At 45.2% G+C, this 17,896-nt stretch overlaps 2 protein-coding genes across 2 annotated transcripts; both read left to right on the forward strand.

Annotated features, from left to right (window-relative positions):
- The first annotated feature begins 3,464 nt into the window (after positions 1 to 3,464).
- Positions 3,465 to 5,075, forward strand: atp5pf (ATP synthase peripheral stalk subunit F6). Its single transcript, XM_074664768.1, has 4 exons — positions 3,465 to 3,550; positions 4,469 to 4,638; positions 4,733 to 4,857; positions 4,968 to 5,075. Exons 2-4 carry the CDS (start codon positions 4,469 to 4,471, stop codon positions 4,994 to 4,996), a joined length of 324 nt encoding a protein of 107 aa, XP_074520869.1. The 5' UTR covers positions 3,465 to 3,550; the 3' UTR covers positions 4,997 to 5,075.
- A 1,549-nt stretch (positions 5,076 to 6,624) lies between these two features.
- Positions 6,625 to 17,896, forward strand: LOC141785949 (ATP-binding cassette sub-family C member 4-like). Its single transcript, XM_074664595.1, has 31 exons — positions 6,625 to 6,876; positions 9,134 to 9,244; positions 9,319 to 9,439; positions 9,526 to 9,750; positions 9,835 to 9,924; positions 10,000 to 10,163; positions 10,241 to 10,366; positions 11,152 to 11,401; positions 11,725 to 11,832; positions 11,985 to 12,074; positions 12,163 to 12,354; positions 13,314 to 13,408; positions 13,482 to 13,568; positions 13,676 to 13,772; positions 13,875 to 14,075; positions 14,148 to 14,285; positions 14,368 to 14,405; positions 14,559 to 14,674; positions 14,754 to 14,900; positions 14,974 to 15,053; positions 15,128 to 15,278; positions 15,361 to 15,480; positions 15,567 to 15,677; positions 15,764 to 15,864; positions 15,934 to 16,125; positions 16,216 to 16,371; positions 16,477 to 16,566; positions 16,649 to 16,821; positions 16,904 to 17,009; positions 17,099 to 17,233; positions 17,347 to 17,896. Exons 1-31 carry the CDS (start codon positions 6,803 to 6,805, stop codon positions 17,362 to 17,364), a joined length of 3,903 nt encoding a protein of 1,300 aa, XP_074520696.1. The 5' UTR covers positions 6,625 to 6,802; the 3' UTR covers positions 17,365 to 17,896.

Consider the following 17,896-nt stretch of genomic DNA (forward strand, 5'->3'; position numbering starts at 1 on the left):
GACACTGCATCTTTGTGTTTGTTATTTTTGTTCGTACCTTCCGGTTTAACTCTAGTACAGAGTATTTCCATGAAGCAGGTCAAAGGTCACTCACATTTAACTTCCCTTTAGTATTTGTTCAAGTTTTAGTATTTGTTCATTATTTTCAAAGAGGAGTGAGACTTCAGAACAAACCAGCTTTGATTTCTCATCATGGGGTGGGGGGGTGTTGACATTAACAATCACTTACTGCAAATTAGAATAAAACTAAGATGACTTTTTTTCATATTCTGAAAAAAAAAACGGAGTGACACCTCCACAGATGTTTTATAGATGCATTTTGTGACCTGTTTTTCACGAAGGATGTGTGTTAATTTATTTTTAATAAATTTATTTTAATTTATTATGATTAATTTTATGTGGACATGATGCCTTTATTTATTTTTTTTGCTAGACTGCTTTATCTTATCCTAAAACTCCACATAAGCTCCTGGATTAAATTTCAAATTTAAGTATTTGTTGATTTTTTTCAAAGAGGAGTGAGACTTCAGAACAAACCAGCTTTGATTTCTGACAATAACAATCACTTACTGCAAATCAGAATAAAACAAAGATGACTTTTTTTCATATTCTGGAAAAAAAACGGAGTGACACCTCCACAGATGTTTTATAGCTGCATTTTGTGACCTGTTTTTCACGAAGGATGTGTGTTAAGGTCAGGTGAGGGGACACTAAAGGGAAGTTGTTAAATGTGCTTGTTATGTCAACACGTTCTTTATTAAAGTTGTTTTATTCAATATAAAACAACTCAGAGGTCACTGTTCGTTTAAAAGGTTAAAAATTTAATCTAGAGTTATAATAATTTTAATTTTTCGCCAAGGACAGTTTTTTCTCCTCACTTACAGTCCTCAGAATGCCCCACGATCACTCAGCCCACATCCCATCTGCTTATTATTACAGGATTTATTCAACCTGCAACTATGGCTTTCGCCACGAGATGGCGCAAATCCTTCTCTAAAAACAGGACACAAAATGGGCATATAAAAAATCTGTGGAAGTATCACTCCGTTTTTTTTTCCGAATCGGAGGTTTTGTGAAGAATCCTGTATACGTTGTTTACACTTTTGGGACGCTTTTTCGTATTCTGAAAAAAAAACGGAGTGATACTTCCACAGATTTTTTATATGCCCATTTTGTGCCCTGTTTTTAGAGAAGGATTTGCGCCATCTCGTGGCGAAAGCCAGAGTTGCAGGTTGAATAAATCCTGTAATAATAAGCAGATGGGAGGTGGTCAGAGAACGGAGTGATACCTCCACAGGTGTTTTATAGGTGCATTTTGTGACCTACATTTCATGAAGGATGTGTGTTAAGGTCAGGTGAGCGAATACTTAAGCGAAGCTGCTTAATGTGTACTTAGGGACAATTAGCAAAATCATTTAATACGTAAATTGGTAACCACGTTAATAGGGTCTGCAATAAACCGCTCTGTTCGTAAATTTGTCAAGAATACAGCGAGTAACTAGTGTTTCAAAATCGTCGGCGGCGGCTAAGGGGCGCAGGGGGCTGCTCTGTACTGTAGTTGCAGGTAAAGTGGATGATACATTCATGTAAATACTCGCCATACGTAACTTCCCATCAATTAATGGCGCGCACGTGTTAGCTAGCGTTTATATATGGCAGTGGCTGCGTAGCACAGCTTGTCGTCGCCTATTCGTGATTGGACACCATGCTTAGCCAATCAGCAATAAGACACCACAAGGCTATCCGACGCCTTCTTCTGATTGGTGCGCAAGTTTAACGCAAAGCCTGGCCAATCAGCGAAAAGCTACGGTATGACTATCCGACGCCTTCTTCTGATTGGTGCGCAAGGTTAACGTAAAGCCTGGCCAATCAACGAACAGCTACGGAATGACTTGCCAACGCCTTTCCCTGATTGGTGCGCAAGGTTAACGCAAAGCCTAGCCAATCACAGAACAGTTGCAGTTCAGCGAGTCCTCACCTCCTTCTGATTGGTTCTCACATTGAACCAATCACAGAAGGGCGACGGCCGACCGTTTCTAAATGCGGAAACGGGTGTGAGGATGTTCGGGCAGCGGGGCTTCGAAGGAAACTCTTGGTAACGATGTTAAAGGGCCTCTCCAGGTGTATGAGAAAAGTATAGTGATAAAATAAGAAACGTTTCACTTTTCATTTCGCCGCCGAAGTCTTTCGCTCCTCACTTTTAGTCCTAATACAGCTCCTCTATCACCCTCAGCCCACCTCCCATCTGCTTATCATTACAGGATTTATTCAACCTGCAACTATGGCTTTGGCCACGAGATGGCGCAAATCCTTCTCTAAAAACAGGACACAAAATGGGCATATAAAAAATCTGTGGAAGTATCACTCCGTTTTTTTTTCCGAATCGGAGGTTTTGTGAAGAATCCTGTATACGTTGTTTACACTTTTGGGACGCTTTTTCGTATTCTGAAAAAAAACAGAGTGATACTTCCACAGATATTTTATATGCCCATTTTGTGCCCTGTTTTTAGAGAAGGATTTGCGCCATCTCGTGGCGAAAGCCATAGTTGCAGGTTTAATAAATCCTGTAATAATAAGCAGATGGGAGGTGGTCAGAGTGATCGTGGAGCATTCTGAGGACTGTAAATGAGGAGAAAAAACTGTCGTTGGCGAAAATTTAAAGCTATTATAACTCCAGATAAAATTTTTTAACCTTTTTATGAATACAGTGACCTCTGGGTAGTTTTATATCGAATAAAAACAACTTCAATAACGAACGTGACATTTAACGACTTCCTTTTAGTATCCGCTCACCTGACCTTAACACACATCCTTCATGAAAAACAGGTCACAAAATGCAGCTATAAAATATCTGTGGAGGTGTCACTCCGTTTTTTTTCGGAGCGGAGGTTTTATGAAGAATACGTTACATACGTTGTTCACACTTCCGGGCCCTTTACACGTGGACATTGAAAATAAATAATCCTAACACTGCAGAAATCAAAGATGGTTTGTTCTGAAGTCTCACTCCTCTTTAAATAAATGCACAAAATACTAAAACTTGAAATCTAATTAAGACATCTTGTCCAGATTAAAAAAAAAAAAAAATGAATAAAATAAAAATAAATTAATATTTAAAATTTTTAAAGTTTCTGCAGTGTGCATTTTGTGACCTGTTTGTGTGTTAAGGTCAGGTGAGTGAATACTAAAGGGAAGTTGTGAAGAGTGTGTGTTATTGTCAACAGGTTCCCCCCCATGAGGAGAAATCAAAGCTGGTTTGTTCTGAAGTCTCACTCCTCTTTAAATAAATGAACAAAATACTAAAACTTGAAATGTAATCCATGAGCTAATGTGGAGTTTTAGGATAAGATAAAGCACAGTTTATGAAAAATAAAAATAAAGACATCATGTCCATATCAAAGAAATTATAAATAAAAATAAATTAAATGAAAATAAAGTATCTGTTGTTTTTAATGTTATCTGAGGTCAACACTTCCTGCGCGTCACAGCAATCCCACAATCCACCGCGGTGCTTCACATTTGGATCTTGTAGCCAAAGTGTCAACCCAAGGTGAGTGCTTTATTTCACATTAAACGCCCTCTAACTCTCCTTTCACGCCTTTGATCTGTAGTTTTAGCCATGATTCATGCATGTTTGTGTCTTTAGTGAGTGTGGCTGTGGTGTAACTTCGCTCACAGACGATGGAGGAGCTTGTTGGAGAGCCGAATCAGCTAGTTTAGCATGTTAGCATTAGCAGTAAGCCTGAACGAAGGGAGCTACGGTGAACAGAGCAGCTGCCTTTTAAAAGGGACGTACATACAGTTTATTTCTTTGACGTAGATTATAAGAATACCCCACGTAAATGATCTGCTAATTTGATGTCATTTAGCGATATGTGCGCTGCTAGTGACCGCAAGCTAAACATCGTTAGCACTAACGTTAGCATTAGCTCTCTAAACACTTCCAGAGGTTGATACAGGGACAGAGTCTTTAACGGTTAATTTAACCCACATGATTCAACATTTAACGCTTTCCTAAGACTTAAATTACAGTTAGATGGTAATCCGTCTGAATCTGTGACATTCAAAGTTATACGTGAGTCTTTGTGCCTGGTAGTTGTCGAAGTTGTTGTCTTTAAAGTACTAAGATGTCAACCATAACTTAGCAAATGCATGTGGGAAATGCACACTGAGCTTTAGTTTAATGAAGTTACACATAAAAAGTTCTTCTAACCACAATATCTGTGTTATTTAAGAGTCTGATCATGTACATTTGGGTTGTATAAACTTAATTTGTCTCATGAAGAAGAGTGGTAATCATCAAAGATTTGTTTATTAAATGTGAAACAGTCTCAGAGCAGTGTTCTGTAAATGATTGTTACAATACTTTGATGTCCTTCCAGTCTACATTTTTCCCACTAATATGAAACAAAAACACATTGTCCTGATCATCACATTCTGCCTCCTCCTCCTCCTCCTCCTTCCTCAGATGGCACTTCACCGGTTATACCACTTATCCTCTCTGCTGCGCTCTGCGGTGAGCCTGACCCTGCGCAGGAACATCGGCATCTCTGCTGTCCTCTTCAACAAGAGCAAGGAGCTCGACCCTGTCCAGAAGCTGTTCCTCGACAAGATCCGGGACTACTCCAACAAGAGCAAGTGCGTTGAATCATTTATCCAGATGACTCCTGAGTCGTTGGGTCATGCTCCTCTTCTCCTGGGTATAATCTAATCGATGCGTCATTTCTCTTAGGGCCTCTGGCGGCATCGTGGACGCTGGCCCTGCCTACCAGAAGAACCTGTCCGAAGAGGTGACCAAACTGCAGAGGCTATACGGAGGAGGAGACCTCGCCAAGTTCCCTGAAATCAAATTCACAGGTTAGTTTGGGTTACATATGCAAAGTTACACCTGAGGGGTTCTGCACTTTGAGTGGAGGGACGACTTTCATCTGTTTCTTTAAAGGCACTTTTCTTTTTTCTTTTTTCAGAGCCGAAGTTTGATGAAGGCGCCAAGTGAACGCTCTCCTTTCTGTAAATCTCCTACATGTCACCAACAATATGTGTGTTAGTTATTAATAAAAAGATGGTGGATTGAACTGTGTTGCACTGGTGTTCATTTCTTCTCCTCCTGGCTGCTAATGCACATATTTAAGTCTGGTTTACAGTAGCCTTTTCCTTCTCTGACAGAATAAAGTGGCATTACTCAAACAAAGTGTTTTTTTTCACCATATTGAAGCTTGTAATCTTTCTGTAGTATAGTGTGAGTGAAAACACCGACAGCTGATGCTCTTGAACGCACCTTTGATGACCCAATTAACTCCACCATGCTGGTGTTGACTGTCTCCTGAAGTTGTTTTGATTCTTATCCCATAATTTGTTTTACATGATTATGAGTTTGTAAACACTAGCACTGGGTTTTTTTAGGACAAACATGGCCTCAATCTCTGGTGTAAACAAGATGTGGCACAGACACAGCTGGGCCCCAGATGGACAGCCATCAGAGACAGCTTGAGGTAACTTTAAAAGCCTTTTTTGACAGTAAAAATTGGCATCTTTGGATGAATATAAGGATAAAATGGAGAGTTCCTGCACGTGGAGGGGTGGAGGTCAGACTGGGAGTGATGGAGAACAGCAGGATTTGGCGGTGTCCCAACATTGCTGAGTTATTAACCCGGGGGAGATTACAAGCAGTCTGGAAAATGCTGGGAGGAAAATAGCAAGTTTGAAACGCATGAACCAAAACTGGAACAGGGCCAGAGGTTACAGAGGAACAGCATTAACATATAGTTCCCTCTTCTGGTGGGTTTGTGGAGCTGCATATGAGGCCCATTAAATATGTGTAGCTTTAACTACACAAGTATTTTTTATTTCTTATGATTATTTCTGCAAAAACAAGCAGCAGTGTCCCCGTAAAACATTTTCCCTCCTCCACTAAGCATGCATCTGCTCCCAGCTTGTCATGTGAGCAGGAGTTTAGCACTTTACAGTAAGTGAATTAAGCTGAAGGAGCCAGCTTCAGTTTAATAAACAGAGTGTGACTCCTGCGTGCCACCATTTCTCCCCATGCTCTCTGCTTATAATGAACTACTGGTTTGTTTTGGACAATTATCCCGTTTGGACTTGGCTTTGGGCCTGCAGCCCCCCTCTGGAGAAAAGGCGTGGAAAACAATGGTGCGCTGGTGGTGCGTTCACGTGCAGCTCGGAGAAACGGGATTGTTGCGTTAAAAACGGTCAATGCACGTGATTTCCAGACATTTCAGTATCCTAATACCTCAAGGAGAGGAAAATAAAACATTATTGCAACTTTTTCAATTGTAAAAATGTTTTTCTTAACATATCAGCTGAGTTTATTTCGTTTTTGTGCATTTTTATGTTTTATAGTGTGAGATGTTTGGGAACCCCGTTTGTATTTTGTTAAATAAAATCATTGATGAAGCTTTAAGCTAAGAGCAGAGTGGAATACTTAATATGTATTTAAAAAAATAGTTTTTAAAGAATTAAATGTTTCATTTGCAGTAAATGTCAATGCCAACACCTGAAACATGAGAGGCAGTAAAACGCGCAACCCGTCCCTGGAAACGCCCCTCCGTCACATGTGGTGTACAAACCTACTCGCGCGTAGTATATAGATGAATTATGGCCCCTTCGGCTTCCCATTACAGCCAGATACAGAAAACATCCACGGAAGACGCAGAGCGTTTTACAACTTGAGGATTGTGCGCTTTACATGATGTAAGCCAACTCCTCACGTAGAGTAAATACATGATGATAGGACGTCTGCGATAAATAGTAACTAAGCGGATCCGATCGGGTGCCCCTGACCATGGAGGTGAGGAAGAAAAGCGAGAGACGGAACCCGCTGGAATCCGCCAATGTGGTCTCCAGGGTCTTCATGTGGTGAGTGTTTACCGTCGGGGCATTGCGCAGCGGGGTGTGGGGCTGAATGAGCAGCAGCGCGGTGAGGAAAGTCCATTAATGAACTAAAAAAAAAGTTGGTCACAACTTTTGAGAAGTTGCTTCATGCTGTGATTTTTTATTTCCCAGCCCAGCTCAAAGATCCGGTTTCCAGAAATGCTCTTTACCCAGACGCACAGATTCCAAAGAGTTTATTACAATTACATAACACGTGTTACACTGTGTGCTTTCCAACTGACACTTCAGGATGAGATCAGTATGAGTCTGTGGCACGCAGAGACACCCAGGGTTACACATTTTGTCATTAAATCAGCTCTGATGCAGACAAATGCTGGTCTGGGTGGAGTTAACACACACTTAACTCCAGGCTGAGTGGACCCAGCACTTGCTGATTTGTATCAGTTGCTGAGGTAAACAATGCACAACAGAGGCTGGACACATGTAAAGCAGCAGGATTTGACAAACTTGAACCATCTTGCTGAAGTTGGCTGAGCCTCTCCCAACCGAGTCTTTCCAGAAACAGGATTCCTCAAAATCTGGATCTGGAAGTCAGCCTTTGCTCTCTCTCTCTCTCTCTCTCTCACTGTGCTAACTAAAAAACAACCTCCTTTTTTATGGATATTCCCAAATAGGTGCCCCAAGGCTCAGCGCTGGGACACATTTTATTCCCAATCACCTGTAATAACCTGACAAGTTAATGTATCATTTTTATGTAGATGACACCGTAATTTACTGCTGTTTAACAGCACTCACTTTTAAGTTTTTACAAGCAGCTTTAACGATATCCAGTATTTTTATGTGATCTTAAATTAGTTTTAGTACGGATCGTAAAAAGTGCTACCACAGATTTGTTGTTCGATAGTTAAAGAAAAGCCAAACTGTCACTTCCTTGTTGCTGTTTTTTAGGACGTGAGCTGCTGACCTCTTGACCTGGTCCCCCTTTTAAAAGAGACCCTGATCTCAGCAAAACAGCCTCTGATGCATGCATTAACTCTGATTCAGGCTGCTCCAAAGATAGTGGGGGGTTTACATTCTTCTCTGTATGCAGGCCCGTCTTATTTAGGTCAAGAGGGACAGTTTGGTGAATCCACTGCAGCTCTCATTCTCCTCCCAATCGAAAGAGTTAATGTTTCCCCTCTCCTTTAATGAGGCCGTAAATGAAACGCGAGTCCTCATGAGCCGTGTCCAGGCTGGATACGTTTCTGCAATTCCAGGTCATTGGGTCAACAGCAGCTGGAGCGCTTATTTATCCAAGTGCACGTGTGCGTTCAGATCAGGACAGTGATTCCCTCAAAATCAAGAGCACACCTCTGTTTTTGTGCAGATTACTTAACTCACGCGCCAGCTGTGTCAATCACATGCCTTTGCAAGAGACGGAAACGGGTTTGCCAGTTTTGCAACATAATCTGATTCCTTGTAATAGGCTGGGATAATTGTTTCTTTAGAAAATCATCACAGGGAAGAAGTGGGAGTAAAAATCTGGTGACCTTAACTTCTCAGAGGACATTTGTGCTTCTGCTCGGCGAGATAACGTCTTTGTTTTGACTCTGGCTGAAACCAGAATCCACTGACAGCTCGTGTGAGGAGACAGCGTTGCTAATAGCCTGGAGCAGGCACACCATGATTGAAAGATTGGCAAACAGTATCACAAACTGAACCACCTGTTATGTAACCGTTATGTGACGGCACGTCTTTGCAAAGTGTGTCAGTAAAGTATTAAATAAAACCAGCTCTTCACCAACCAACCAACCAACCGACAATGCCTCCAACCCAAACACCCACCCCTCGGGTCAGGGTGTGAAAATCTGCCAACACCAGAATGTTCCTCGTCTGATTCATGAGAAGCAAGTGGTGTAATGTACAATAAAATATAAACAGAAACAATGTTTATTGGCAGACCGTGTGTATTAGTGCAGTTGAATGGTTGTGCAAGAGTAACCAAACCAATAGCAAGTTGCAAAACCGGCGCTGGAAGGTACTATGAAATGTCTGTGCTTGGTTTCATCCAGGTGGTAGAGCTGTGTGGCGTTTTGGGAACATCTGTTGACTTTAAGAGGAGCCTCAGGCTGTTGTGGTTTCCAGCCAAGACTTCATCAAAGTTTTCATGAAGAGTTGGTTACATAAATGTACTTATGTCACGAGGAGCTGCCCAGACACGTCGTTGTATAGATTAAAGAGGCCGAGCTAATCAGTTCCAGCACCGTGTAGGTTTAGAACTGAACCGATGTGTGTGTTCCAGCTGGATCGGGCCGATCCTGAACCTCGGCTACAAGAAGAGGCTGGAGGAGAGCGACATGTACAGCGTCCTCCCAGAGGATCGCTCTGAGAAGCTTGGAGAGGAGCTACAGAGGTATGAAAGCGCTGCAGCACAGCCTGACAGACGTGGGGAGCGTCCTCTGAGACTTTGCATGTTCTGTGTTGCAGATTTTGGGACAATGAAGTCCGAGAAGCGACCAAAGACCTCCAGAAGCCGAAACTCACCCGAGCTCTTCTCAAGTGTTACTGGAAGTCGTACTCAGCCGCCGGCTTGTTTGTGTTCTCACTGGTTGGTTTCCTGTTTCTGGATCTCTGTGACTGTGGAGAAGGATCTGTGTGGCGTGAGGTGTGAATAACGTGTGTTTCATCATGAAGGAGGCGATTAAAGTCATCCAGCCCTTCCTCCTGTGGAAGATCATCCAGTACTTTGAGAACTACGACCCAGACGACCTGGGAAGTCTCCACGCCGCGTACGGCTACGCTGCTGCCATGTCCCTCTCCGCCTTCGGCCTCACCATCCTCCAGCATCTGTACTACTACCACGTCCAGAGAACAGGGATGAAGATCAGAGTGGCGATGTGTCACATGATCTTCAAGAAGGTGAGTGGAGAGTACACACGTAGAGCCTGGATGCTGTCTTCATGTAGACCTCCTGTAACCAGACTCTGGACTGTGTCTCTGCAGGCTCTGGGCCTCAGCAGCGAATCGATGGGAAGGACCACGACGGGACAGATCGTGAATCTTCTGTCCAACGACGTGAACCGCTTCGATGAGGTAAGAGAACAGTTTCTGGTCCTCATTTATGGACCCACGTGTCTTAATTCCTGCTTTGATTTTCTGTCCGTGTAGATCACAACCAACCTGCACTACCTGTGGGTCGGCCCGCTCCAAGCCGTGGTCATCATCGTCTACCTCTGGTACGAGATCGGCCCCTCGTGTCTCGCCGGCATGACGGCCATCGTGCTCATGCTGCCTCTGCAGACCTGGTTTGGGAAGCTCTTTGGCATCTTCAGGTGAGAATCCAGATCCAGATCCAGGAGAGGGGACCATGTTGGATTAGTGAGACTTCAGCTTGTTTTTATCACTGCAGGGGCAAGACGGCGGTGCTGACTGACAACAGGATCCGCATCATGAACGAAGTGGTGTCAGGGATCAGGATCATCAAGATGTACGCGTGGGAGAAACCGTTCTCCGCGTTGGTCACCGAGGTCAGACGGTACGGCTGAAATCTCACGCTGACAGCTCCTGCTTTTCTCCGTTAAATCTACCCTGGGAAGTCTCCTGACAGGAAAATCACACATCAGACTTTTAATTACCGTGTCAAAGTCATCAAACAGTCAGCTGTCTCTTTCGCTCTGGGTGATGATTCAATGTGAGGCTTTAAATCAGAGGTTATATAAGAGAAACTGGGATCAGAGAGTGCAACCAAACAAACTCAGGAGGCTTTTCACAGCACAAGAGGATTAAAGTGATCGCAGGTTTCAGCACATTGTTTCAGCTTCGGTGTAAACTCCAGCAGTCAGTGTTGTTCCTGGAGAGATAAAATAAAAGGAGATAAAAGCTTTTACAGCCACTTTTCCAGATTAGGGCCTGGTGGTTTATAAATCAGTGATAGGTGAGGAGAGAAAGAGGGAGTATAAATTTAACACGATTCTCTGAAATGTTGTTACACATCAACTTCTTTATCAGGAAACAGGGAGCATGGAGTTGTGCAGCAGCTCAGGTGTCTCCTATAGATCGTGTACGCAGATGTTAATGTGCCTTTGAGTTTTAACCGGCTTCTACCAGCGTGTTTTCATCAGTTAGTGATCGTTGTTCCAGGTGTTTTGTCCTGGATAGGAAAGCACAGAAGGACATTTCCTCGAATGCCCTCTCTACTGTAAATCATTGTTGCACAACTGCTTCTTGCCGATGGCGTTGAGTACAGTTTGAAGCACGCATAGCGGATTAGCTGATGCAACGACCTGATAGGACCTGTGGTTTCTCGTTTCCTGCTCCCAGCCAAGAAATCCGCCAGATCCTGAAGAGCTCCTACCTCCGAGGACTCAACATGGCCACCTTCTTCAGCAGCAGCAAGGTCATCGTCTTCACCACCTTCACCGTGTACGTCCTCCTGGGCAACACCATCACCGCCAGCGTCGTGTTCGTCACCGTGTCGCTCTACGGTACCATCAAGCTCACGGTCACGCTGTTTTTCCCGCTGGCGGTGGAGAAGGTGTCGGAGACCATGGTCAGCATCCGCAGGATCAAGGTGATTGTGTTTACATGAACCAGTTCTCACAGAAACTTTAGCGCAGCTGCACAGAAACAGGCTGTAAGAAGAGAATAACATCAACATCTGGGCCCCTAAAACCCAAACACACCACCCTGAGCTCTAAGAGGAGCTGGAGTGTCTCTTAAAGCTCCTAAAGCGAACACTCCCCGGGTAAAGACGGACTAAAGAAGTCCTTGTACCCAAAAGTGGAACCTTGAGCTGTCATGTGAGGAGCCGCACTTTGACTCTTATTCTCAGAAATTTCTCAGAAACATCCAAAGAAGCTCATCTCACAGATGCACGTGTCCGTCTGACTCCAGACTTTCCTCCTCCTGGACGAAGTGCAGCGGCGAAACCCCGAGCTACCTCTGGATGAGAAGAAGGAGAAGTGTGTGGAGATGGAGAAGCTGACGTGTTACTGGGATAAGGTAAGAATTCACACCTGGAGGCAGGAGTGTGTGTCATTTCAGGGCTGAGACTGAATAAAACGTGTTTGACTCCTGGGAAGAGTCTCCAGGAGCCAGACCGACCAGTTTGGGGTGTTACGAAATGAAATGATGTTTTTTTTTTCCTCGATCAGACTCTGGACGCTCCCTCCCTGCAGAACATCTCCATCACGGTGAAATCCAACAAGCTCCTCGCAGTCATCGGCCCGGTGGGGGCAGGAAAGGTCAGTGCACCTGTGCAAAGGAACCGCGGCTGCTCGCCAAAGGAAAAAGTGCTGACTCATCCATGTACTGTTCGCTTATCCCCCACAGTCCTCTCTGCTGAGCGCCATCCTGGGGGAGCTGCCGCACGACTCGGGGACGCTGACGGTGAAAGGGCGGGTGACGTACGCCGCCCAGCAGCCGTGGGTGTTTCCTGGGACCATTCGTAGTAACATCCTGTTCGGGAAAGAGCTGAACCAGAAGAAGTACGAGCGAGTGATCAACGCCTGCGCCTTGAAGAAGGTGAGTTCACCTCTCAGCTGCATTTGTAATTTATTTATTTATTTATTGTTTTAAATATAAAATTTATCGCTTTTATTTATTTTTTTATTAATACTTTAGTTATAGCTTTTTTTAATTAATACTTAATTTATTGGGGGTTTTTTTGTTTTAGTTTTTAGTTTTTTGTATTTGTAACTTTTTTAAAAACTAAAATTTATAGCTTCTTTTATTTTTTTTCCAAAAATGTATTTACAGCTTTTATTTTTTATTTTTTATTAAAACTTAAGTTATAGCTTTTTTTTAAATGATACTTTATTTATTGGGTTTTTTAATACTTAATTTTTAAGTTTTTAAATACTTAATTTATGTTTTTTTTTTTATTAATACTTAATTTGTAACTTTTGTAAAAACTAAAATTTTTAGCTTCTTTCTTTATTCATACTTTATCTATAACTTTTTGAATTACTTAAATTTTTTTAATAAATAATTTGTAACTTTTTTATTAATACTTTATTTATAGTTTTTTATTGACACTTAATTTGTAACTTTTTTTAATAATTTATAGCTTCTTTTATTTTTTATTACTTAATTCAGAGCTTTTTATTTTCTTATTAAAACTGTATTTATAGCTTTTTAATGTCTTTAATCATAGTTTTTTTTATTTATTTCATTAAAACTGTAATAATAATTATTTATTACTTTATTTATAGCGTTTTATTTATTAATATTTTTTTAAGCTTTTTTTACTAATTTATAGCTGTTTTGTTTTATTTTTTATCAATACTTTATTTACAGCTTTTTTAAAAACACTTAAATTATAGCTTTTCTTTTTTTACATAGAACAATCAAAAAGAAAATAGAAGAATAATACCTCCCTTCCCATTATTTAGACAAACAATAAAACAAAAAGAAAGATGTATATACAAAGACACATACACAGATACAACCAGAGGAAAACCATCTGTGTTTGAACGCCACAGGACATGGAGCTGCTCCCAGACGGAGACCTGACACTGATCGGGGACAGAGGAGCGACGCTCAGCGGGGGGCAGAAAGCTCGGGTCAACCTGGCCAGGTGATGAAACACAGGGTGTGTGTAAGAGTTTGGTGTGTTCTGCTCCTGTTTCTGAAGTGTGTGTTGGTTTCAGGGCGGTGTATCAGGACGCAGACATCTACCTCCTGGACGACCCTTTGAGCGCCGTGGACGCCGAGGTCGGGAAGCATCTGTATGAGCAGTGAGTGACGGGAACCTGGGGCGTCTGATTCGTGATCAAAATGACTTCTGATTCACGCTGTTTGTAATGTTTATGTGTGTGTGTGTGTGTGTGTGTGTGTGTGTCAGGTGTATCTGCGGCCTGCTCAAGAACAAGATCCGGATCGTGGTGACCCACCAGCTGCAGCACCTGAGAGCAGCAGACCAGATTCTGGTTCTGAAGGAGGTGAAGGGAAATACTTCATGTGCTGAGAGAGGTGGAGTGAAGCTGTCTGTGTGTTTCATGCTCAGTGTGTGTGTGTGTGTGTGTGTGTGTGTGTGTGTCCAGGGTCACATCATGGCTCAGGGCACGTACAGCGAGCTGCAGGGCTCCGGTCTGGACTTTGTGTCTCTGCTGAAGAGCGACGAGGAGCAGGAGCGGGGATCCCGATCAGCCGACACAGACCGCCTGTCGCTGCGCAGCCACAGCTCCCTCTGCTCCTACAACAGCCTCCTGCCGCCTGAGAGCAGCAAGGCCGACCAGCTTCCTGTAGGTCACATGCTCCTCCTTCTGTGCGTCCACTTCCTGTCTCTGAGTCTGACGCTGCGGTGTGGTTTGCAGGCGGAAACGGTGCACGCCTTGGCAGAGGAGTCTCGAGTGGACGGGAACGTCGGGGGACACGTTTACCGTAAATATTTTGCAGCGGGCTGTCACGCCGTGGTGCTGCTGGTCATAGTTCTGCTGAGTGTCACCGCTGAGGTGAGTCCAGCTCTGAGTCTGTTATAAAACCAGGGGTTACATAACACGGCTGATTCTGTTACCGTTTAACTCCCAATCCCAGGCGGCGTACATCCTGCAGGACTGGTGGCTGGTCTTCTGGTGAGTGGCATGCTTTCTCTCCAGGAATCCAGGGTCAGTGGGTTCATGTGATCTGGTTTTCCATCGCTGCAGACGGCTGCACAAACATCCTCTCTGCTCTGATGATGTAATGATTTACCTGCACCACCTGACGCGTGTGTGTCACCTGATCAGGGCCAAAGAAGAGGCCTCAAACAGCACGTCTGACGCCATCAGCATCCGACACGAGCTCAATGCCACGCACCCACACGAGGACGACAACCTCACGTTTTACCTCAGCATCTACGCAGGTAACGCCCCACACCGCTGAGGGAAGAGTTAACGCCACGGCGAAGGGCGGGTTAAGAAGCGTATCGTGTGTCGTTTCAGGTTTGACAGCCGCCGCCGTGCTCTTGGGCTTCGCTCGGAGTTTGGTGATCTTCCACGTGTTGGTGAAAGCGGCTCAGAGTCTGCACAACAGCATGTTCAACGCCATCATCCGCACGCCAGTCCGCTTCTTTGACGTCAACCCCATCGGTGAGTTCACTTTGAGACCGGGTAATGAAGCCGGGTTGGTTTTCTAACCTCAGAGTGGTTTTATGCTCCGCAGGACGAATTCTCAACAGGTTTTCCAAAGACATCAGTCAGATGGACTCCATGCTGCCCATCACCTTCGTGGATTTCTACCAGGTGAGACTTTGGAGTCAGGTTTTTAAGGTTTTCTTTGTATCAGACGTCCACATTAGTTCTTCTTTGTCTCGTAGTTGATTTTGCAGAACATCGGCGTCGTCGCTGTGGCCGCCTCAGTCATACCCCTCATCCTCGTCCCCGTCTTCCCCCTCCTCCTCTTCTTCCTGTACCTGAGACGCTACTACCTCAGCACATCACGAGACATCAAACGCCTGGAGTCGACGAGTACGTGGCTCACGCTGCTGATCTCAGAGGACGGTACAGTCGCAGGTGGTTTCATCAGCTGTTTGTGTTGTGTTCGCTGCAGCTCGGAGTCCTGTGTACTCGCACCTGTCGTCGTCTCTTCAGGGTCTGTGGACGATCCGGGCTCTTAAGGCCCAGGACAGGCTGAAGAAGGCCTTCGACGCCCATCAGGACTTGCACTCAGGTTGACATTTCTACTTCTTTCTGTGCGTTTGATCCAGGATTTATCTTTTCGTTTCTGTTTCTCAAAGACGTTTCTGTTTGTGTCAGAGGCCTGGTTTTTATTCATCATGACGTCCCGCTGGTTCGCGCTGCGCCTGGACAGCATCTGCTCCGTGTTCATCACGTTCGCCTCCTTTGGATGCATCTTCCTCAGAGACGGTGAGAGTTCAGCGTCAGTCAGAGCCTCTTCTGTTTCTTTCTCCTCTGTGTCTTCCCAAAGCATGCTGGGTGTTTGTGTTCCTCAGGGCTGGATGCTGGCGAGGTGGGCCTGGTGCTGACCTACGCTGTGACGCTGGTGGGGAACTTCCAGTGGACCATGAGGCAGAGCGCTGAGGTGGAGAACATGGTGAGACGCAGACACAGAGGTTTTTGTAGCGAGGGATGTGACGGGATGTTAAAGCGTGTTTTTTCCTAGATGACATCCGTGGAGAGAGTAGTGGAGTACACGGAGCTCGAGAGTGAAGCACCCTGGGAAACTGAGACACGCCCTCCCCCTGACTGGCCCACGAAAGGTCTGGTGAGCTTCAACCACGTCAACTTGTCGTACAGCAGCGACGGACCGCCCGTCCTCAAAGACATCAGCGCCACCTTCCAGCCCAGTGAGAAGGTGAGACGGCGTGCTGCGTGTGCTGCGTTTACGGCCTCTCCTGAGCGCCGCTGACAGCCAACAGTGAGTCTGTGTTCTCTTTGGTGCCAGGTGGGGATTGTGGGGAGGACGGGCGCGGGGAAAACCTCTTTGGTGTCCGCTCTGTTCCGGCTGACGGAGCCTCAGGGGAAGATCTCCATCGACGGCGTTCTGACGTCTGAGATCGGGCTCCACGACCTGCGTCAGAGGATGTCCATCATCCCTCAGGTGAGTCCCGTGCAGCGGTCTGGCCTTGTTGTGGGAGCTCTCTGTGGAGGTGGAATACCTGAGCCTGATCCTGATTAAAAGTGAGCGCTGCCGGGTTTTTCCCAGGATCCCATGCTGTTCACTGACTCTGTGAGGAAAAACCTGGACCCTTTCAACCAGCAGACCGACGACGACCTGTGGAGAGCCCTGGAGGAGGCAGGTCTCCACGCAGCTCTTTCTGAGCCAAGTTTTTGCAGCGTGCAGGTCCTCCCTGACCCCGTGTCCTCGCCTCCTTCAGGTGCAGCTGAAAACGGTGGTGGAGGAGCTGCCTGGCAAGCTGGAGACGGTCCTGGCTGAGTCGGGCTCCAACTTCAGCGTGGGTCAAAGGCAGCTGGTGTGTTTGGCTCGAGCCATCCTGAGGAAGAACCGCATCCTCGTCATCGACGAGGCCACGGCCAACGTGGACCCCAGGTAGGTGCTGTCAGAGATTCAGGGGTCTCCATCAGTCTGGAGTCTGTTCAGTGACGTCTGTTTGGTTTTTCTGTCTCTGCAGGACGGACGAACTGATCCAGAAAACAATCCGAGACAAGTTCAGGGAATGCACCGTGCTCACCATCGCTCATCGCCTCAACACCATCATAGACAGCGACAGGATCCTGGTGAGTCCTCTCACGTGTGTCACGCTCCACTTTTTGTTTTGGTGGCTGAAAATGTCGCACTGGGTTACAGTCAGTCGTCTTCTTTCAAGGTGTTGGACAGCGGGACCATCCAGGAGTTCGACAGCCCCTTCACGCTGCTGCAGAACACAGACGGGGCTCTCCACAAATTAGTGCAGCAGATGGGCCCCGCTGAGGCGGCGGCACTGCTGGAGTCAGCCAGGAAGGTGAGGTGAAGGAGGCGTCACGTGCGGGAACAGTCCTGTTCCTGATAATATGTAAACACAGATGGTGGAACACCCTGCAGGGAAACCTCAGCTTTCTGTTTTTGCTTCCAAAGGGGACACAGAAGTCCTAACAGTCTGAAGCCAGGAGGACACGGCTGTGGCAGAGCTTCGTATCTGCCAGGTGTACGAAGAATCAGAGGAGAACTGAGTGAGACAAACACTCCTGAACCAGAAGAAGACACACTCATTACAGGACAGGTAATAAGTCCAGACCACTATCCAGAATCAACCTCACAGTGTAGGAAGCTTGTAGTTGTTTGACTGTCCACTAAGCTGGTCTCATCACGCACACCACTCCAAACTGACACTTGAAGGTTTCAGGGAACGTGTCGTACCTGTTGTTAAGAGTTTCTGAAAGCTAACGACCAACTGTGAAAGCTGAAGGTACGCTGTAACTGCCTTTGTTCTTGATTTGTCTGAAATGTCTGGATGTGTTTATTGTCATAGTTTTTTTTTCTGTGATGCCCTTTCTTATTATGAGGGTAATTCCATTTGTAAATGTTAGAGTTGGTGTCTGTGTGTTGTGTTTAGTCCTGTATCCAGCTACATTATTCCACTGATTGGCTGAACACAGCCTTTCATTACTTTGAATCCAGTTTTTAT

This window comes from Halichoeres trimaculatus, unplaced genomic scaffold, assembly GCF_033239565.1.
Source record: "Halichoeres trimaculatus isolate MK-OKI-2021-1 unplaced genomic scaffold, fHalTri1.1 fHalTri1_scaffold_24, whole genome shotgun sequence".
In the NCBI taxonomy this organism is placed as follows: Eukaryota; Metazoa; Chordata; class Actinopteri; order Labriformes; family Labridae; genus Halichoeres; species Halichoeres trimaculatus.

Bases quoted from the DNA above. Each gene is read 5' to 3' on its own strand.
- atp5pf (XM_074664768.1), top strand. From the start codon at position 4,469: ATGGCACTTCACCGGTTATACCACTTATCCTCTCTGCTGCGCTCTGCG. The intron at 4,639-4,732 runs GTGCGTTGAATC...CATTTCTCTTAG, and splicing joins GACTACTCCAACAAGAGCAA to GGCCTCTGGCGGCATCGTGG. The intron at 4,858-4,967 runs GTTAGTTTGGGT...TTCTTTTTTCAG, and splicing joins CCCTGAAATCAAATTCACAG to AGCCGAAGTTTGATGAAGGC.
- LOC141785949 (XM_074664595.1), top strand. From the start codon at position 6,803: ATGGAGGTGAGGAAGAAAAGCGAGAGACGGAACCCGCTGGAATCCGCC. The intron at 13,569-13,675 runs GTGAGTGACGGG...TGTGTGTGTCAG, and splicing joins GGGAAGCATCTGTATGAGCA to GTGTATCTGCGGCCTGCTCA. The intron at 15,678-15,763 runs GTGAGAGTTCAG...TGTGTTCCTCAG, and splicing joins ATGCATCTTCCTCAGAGACG to GGCTGGATGCTGGCGAGGTG.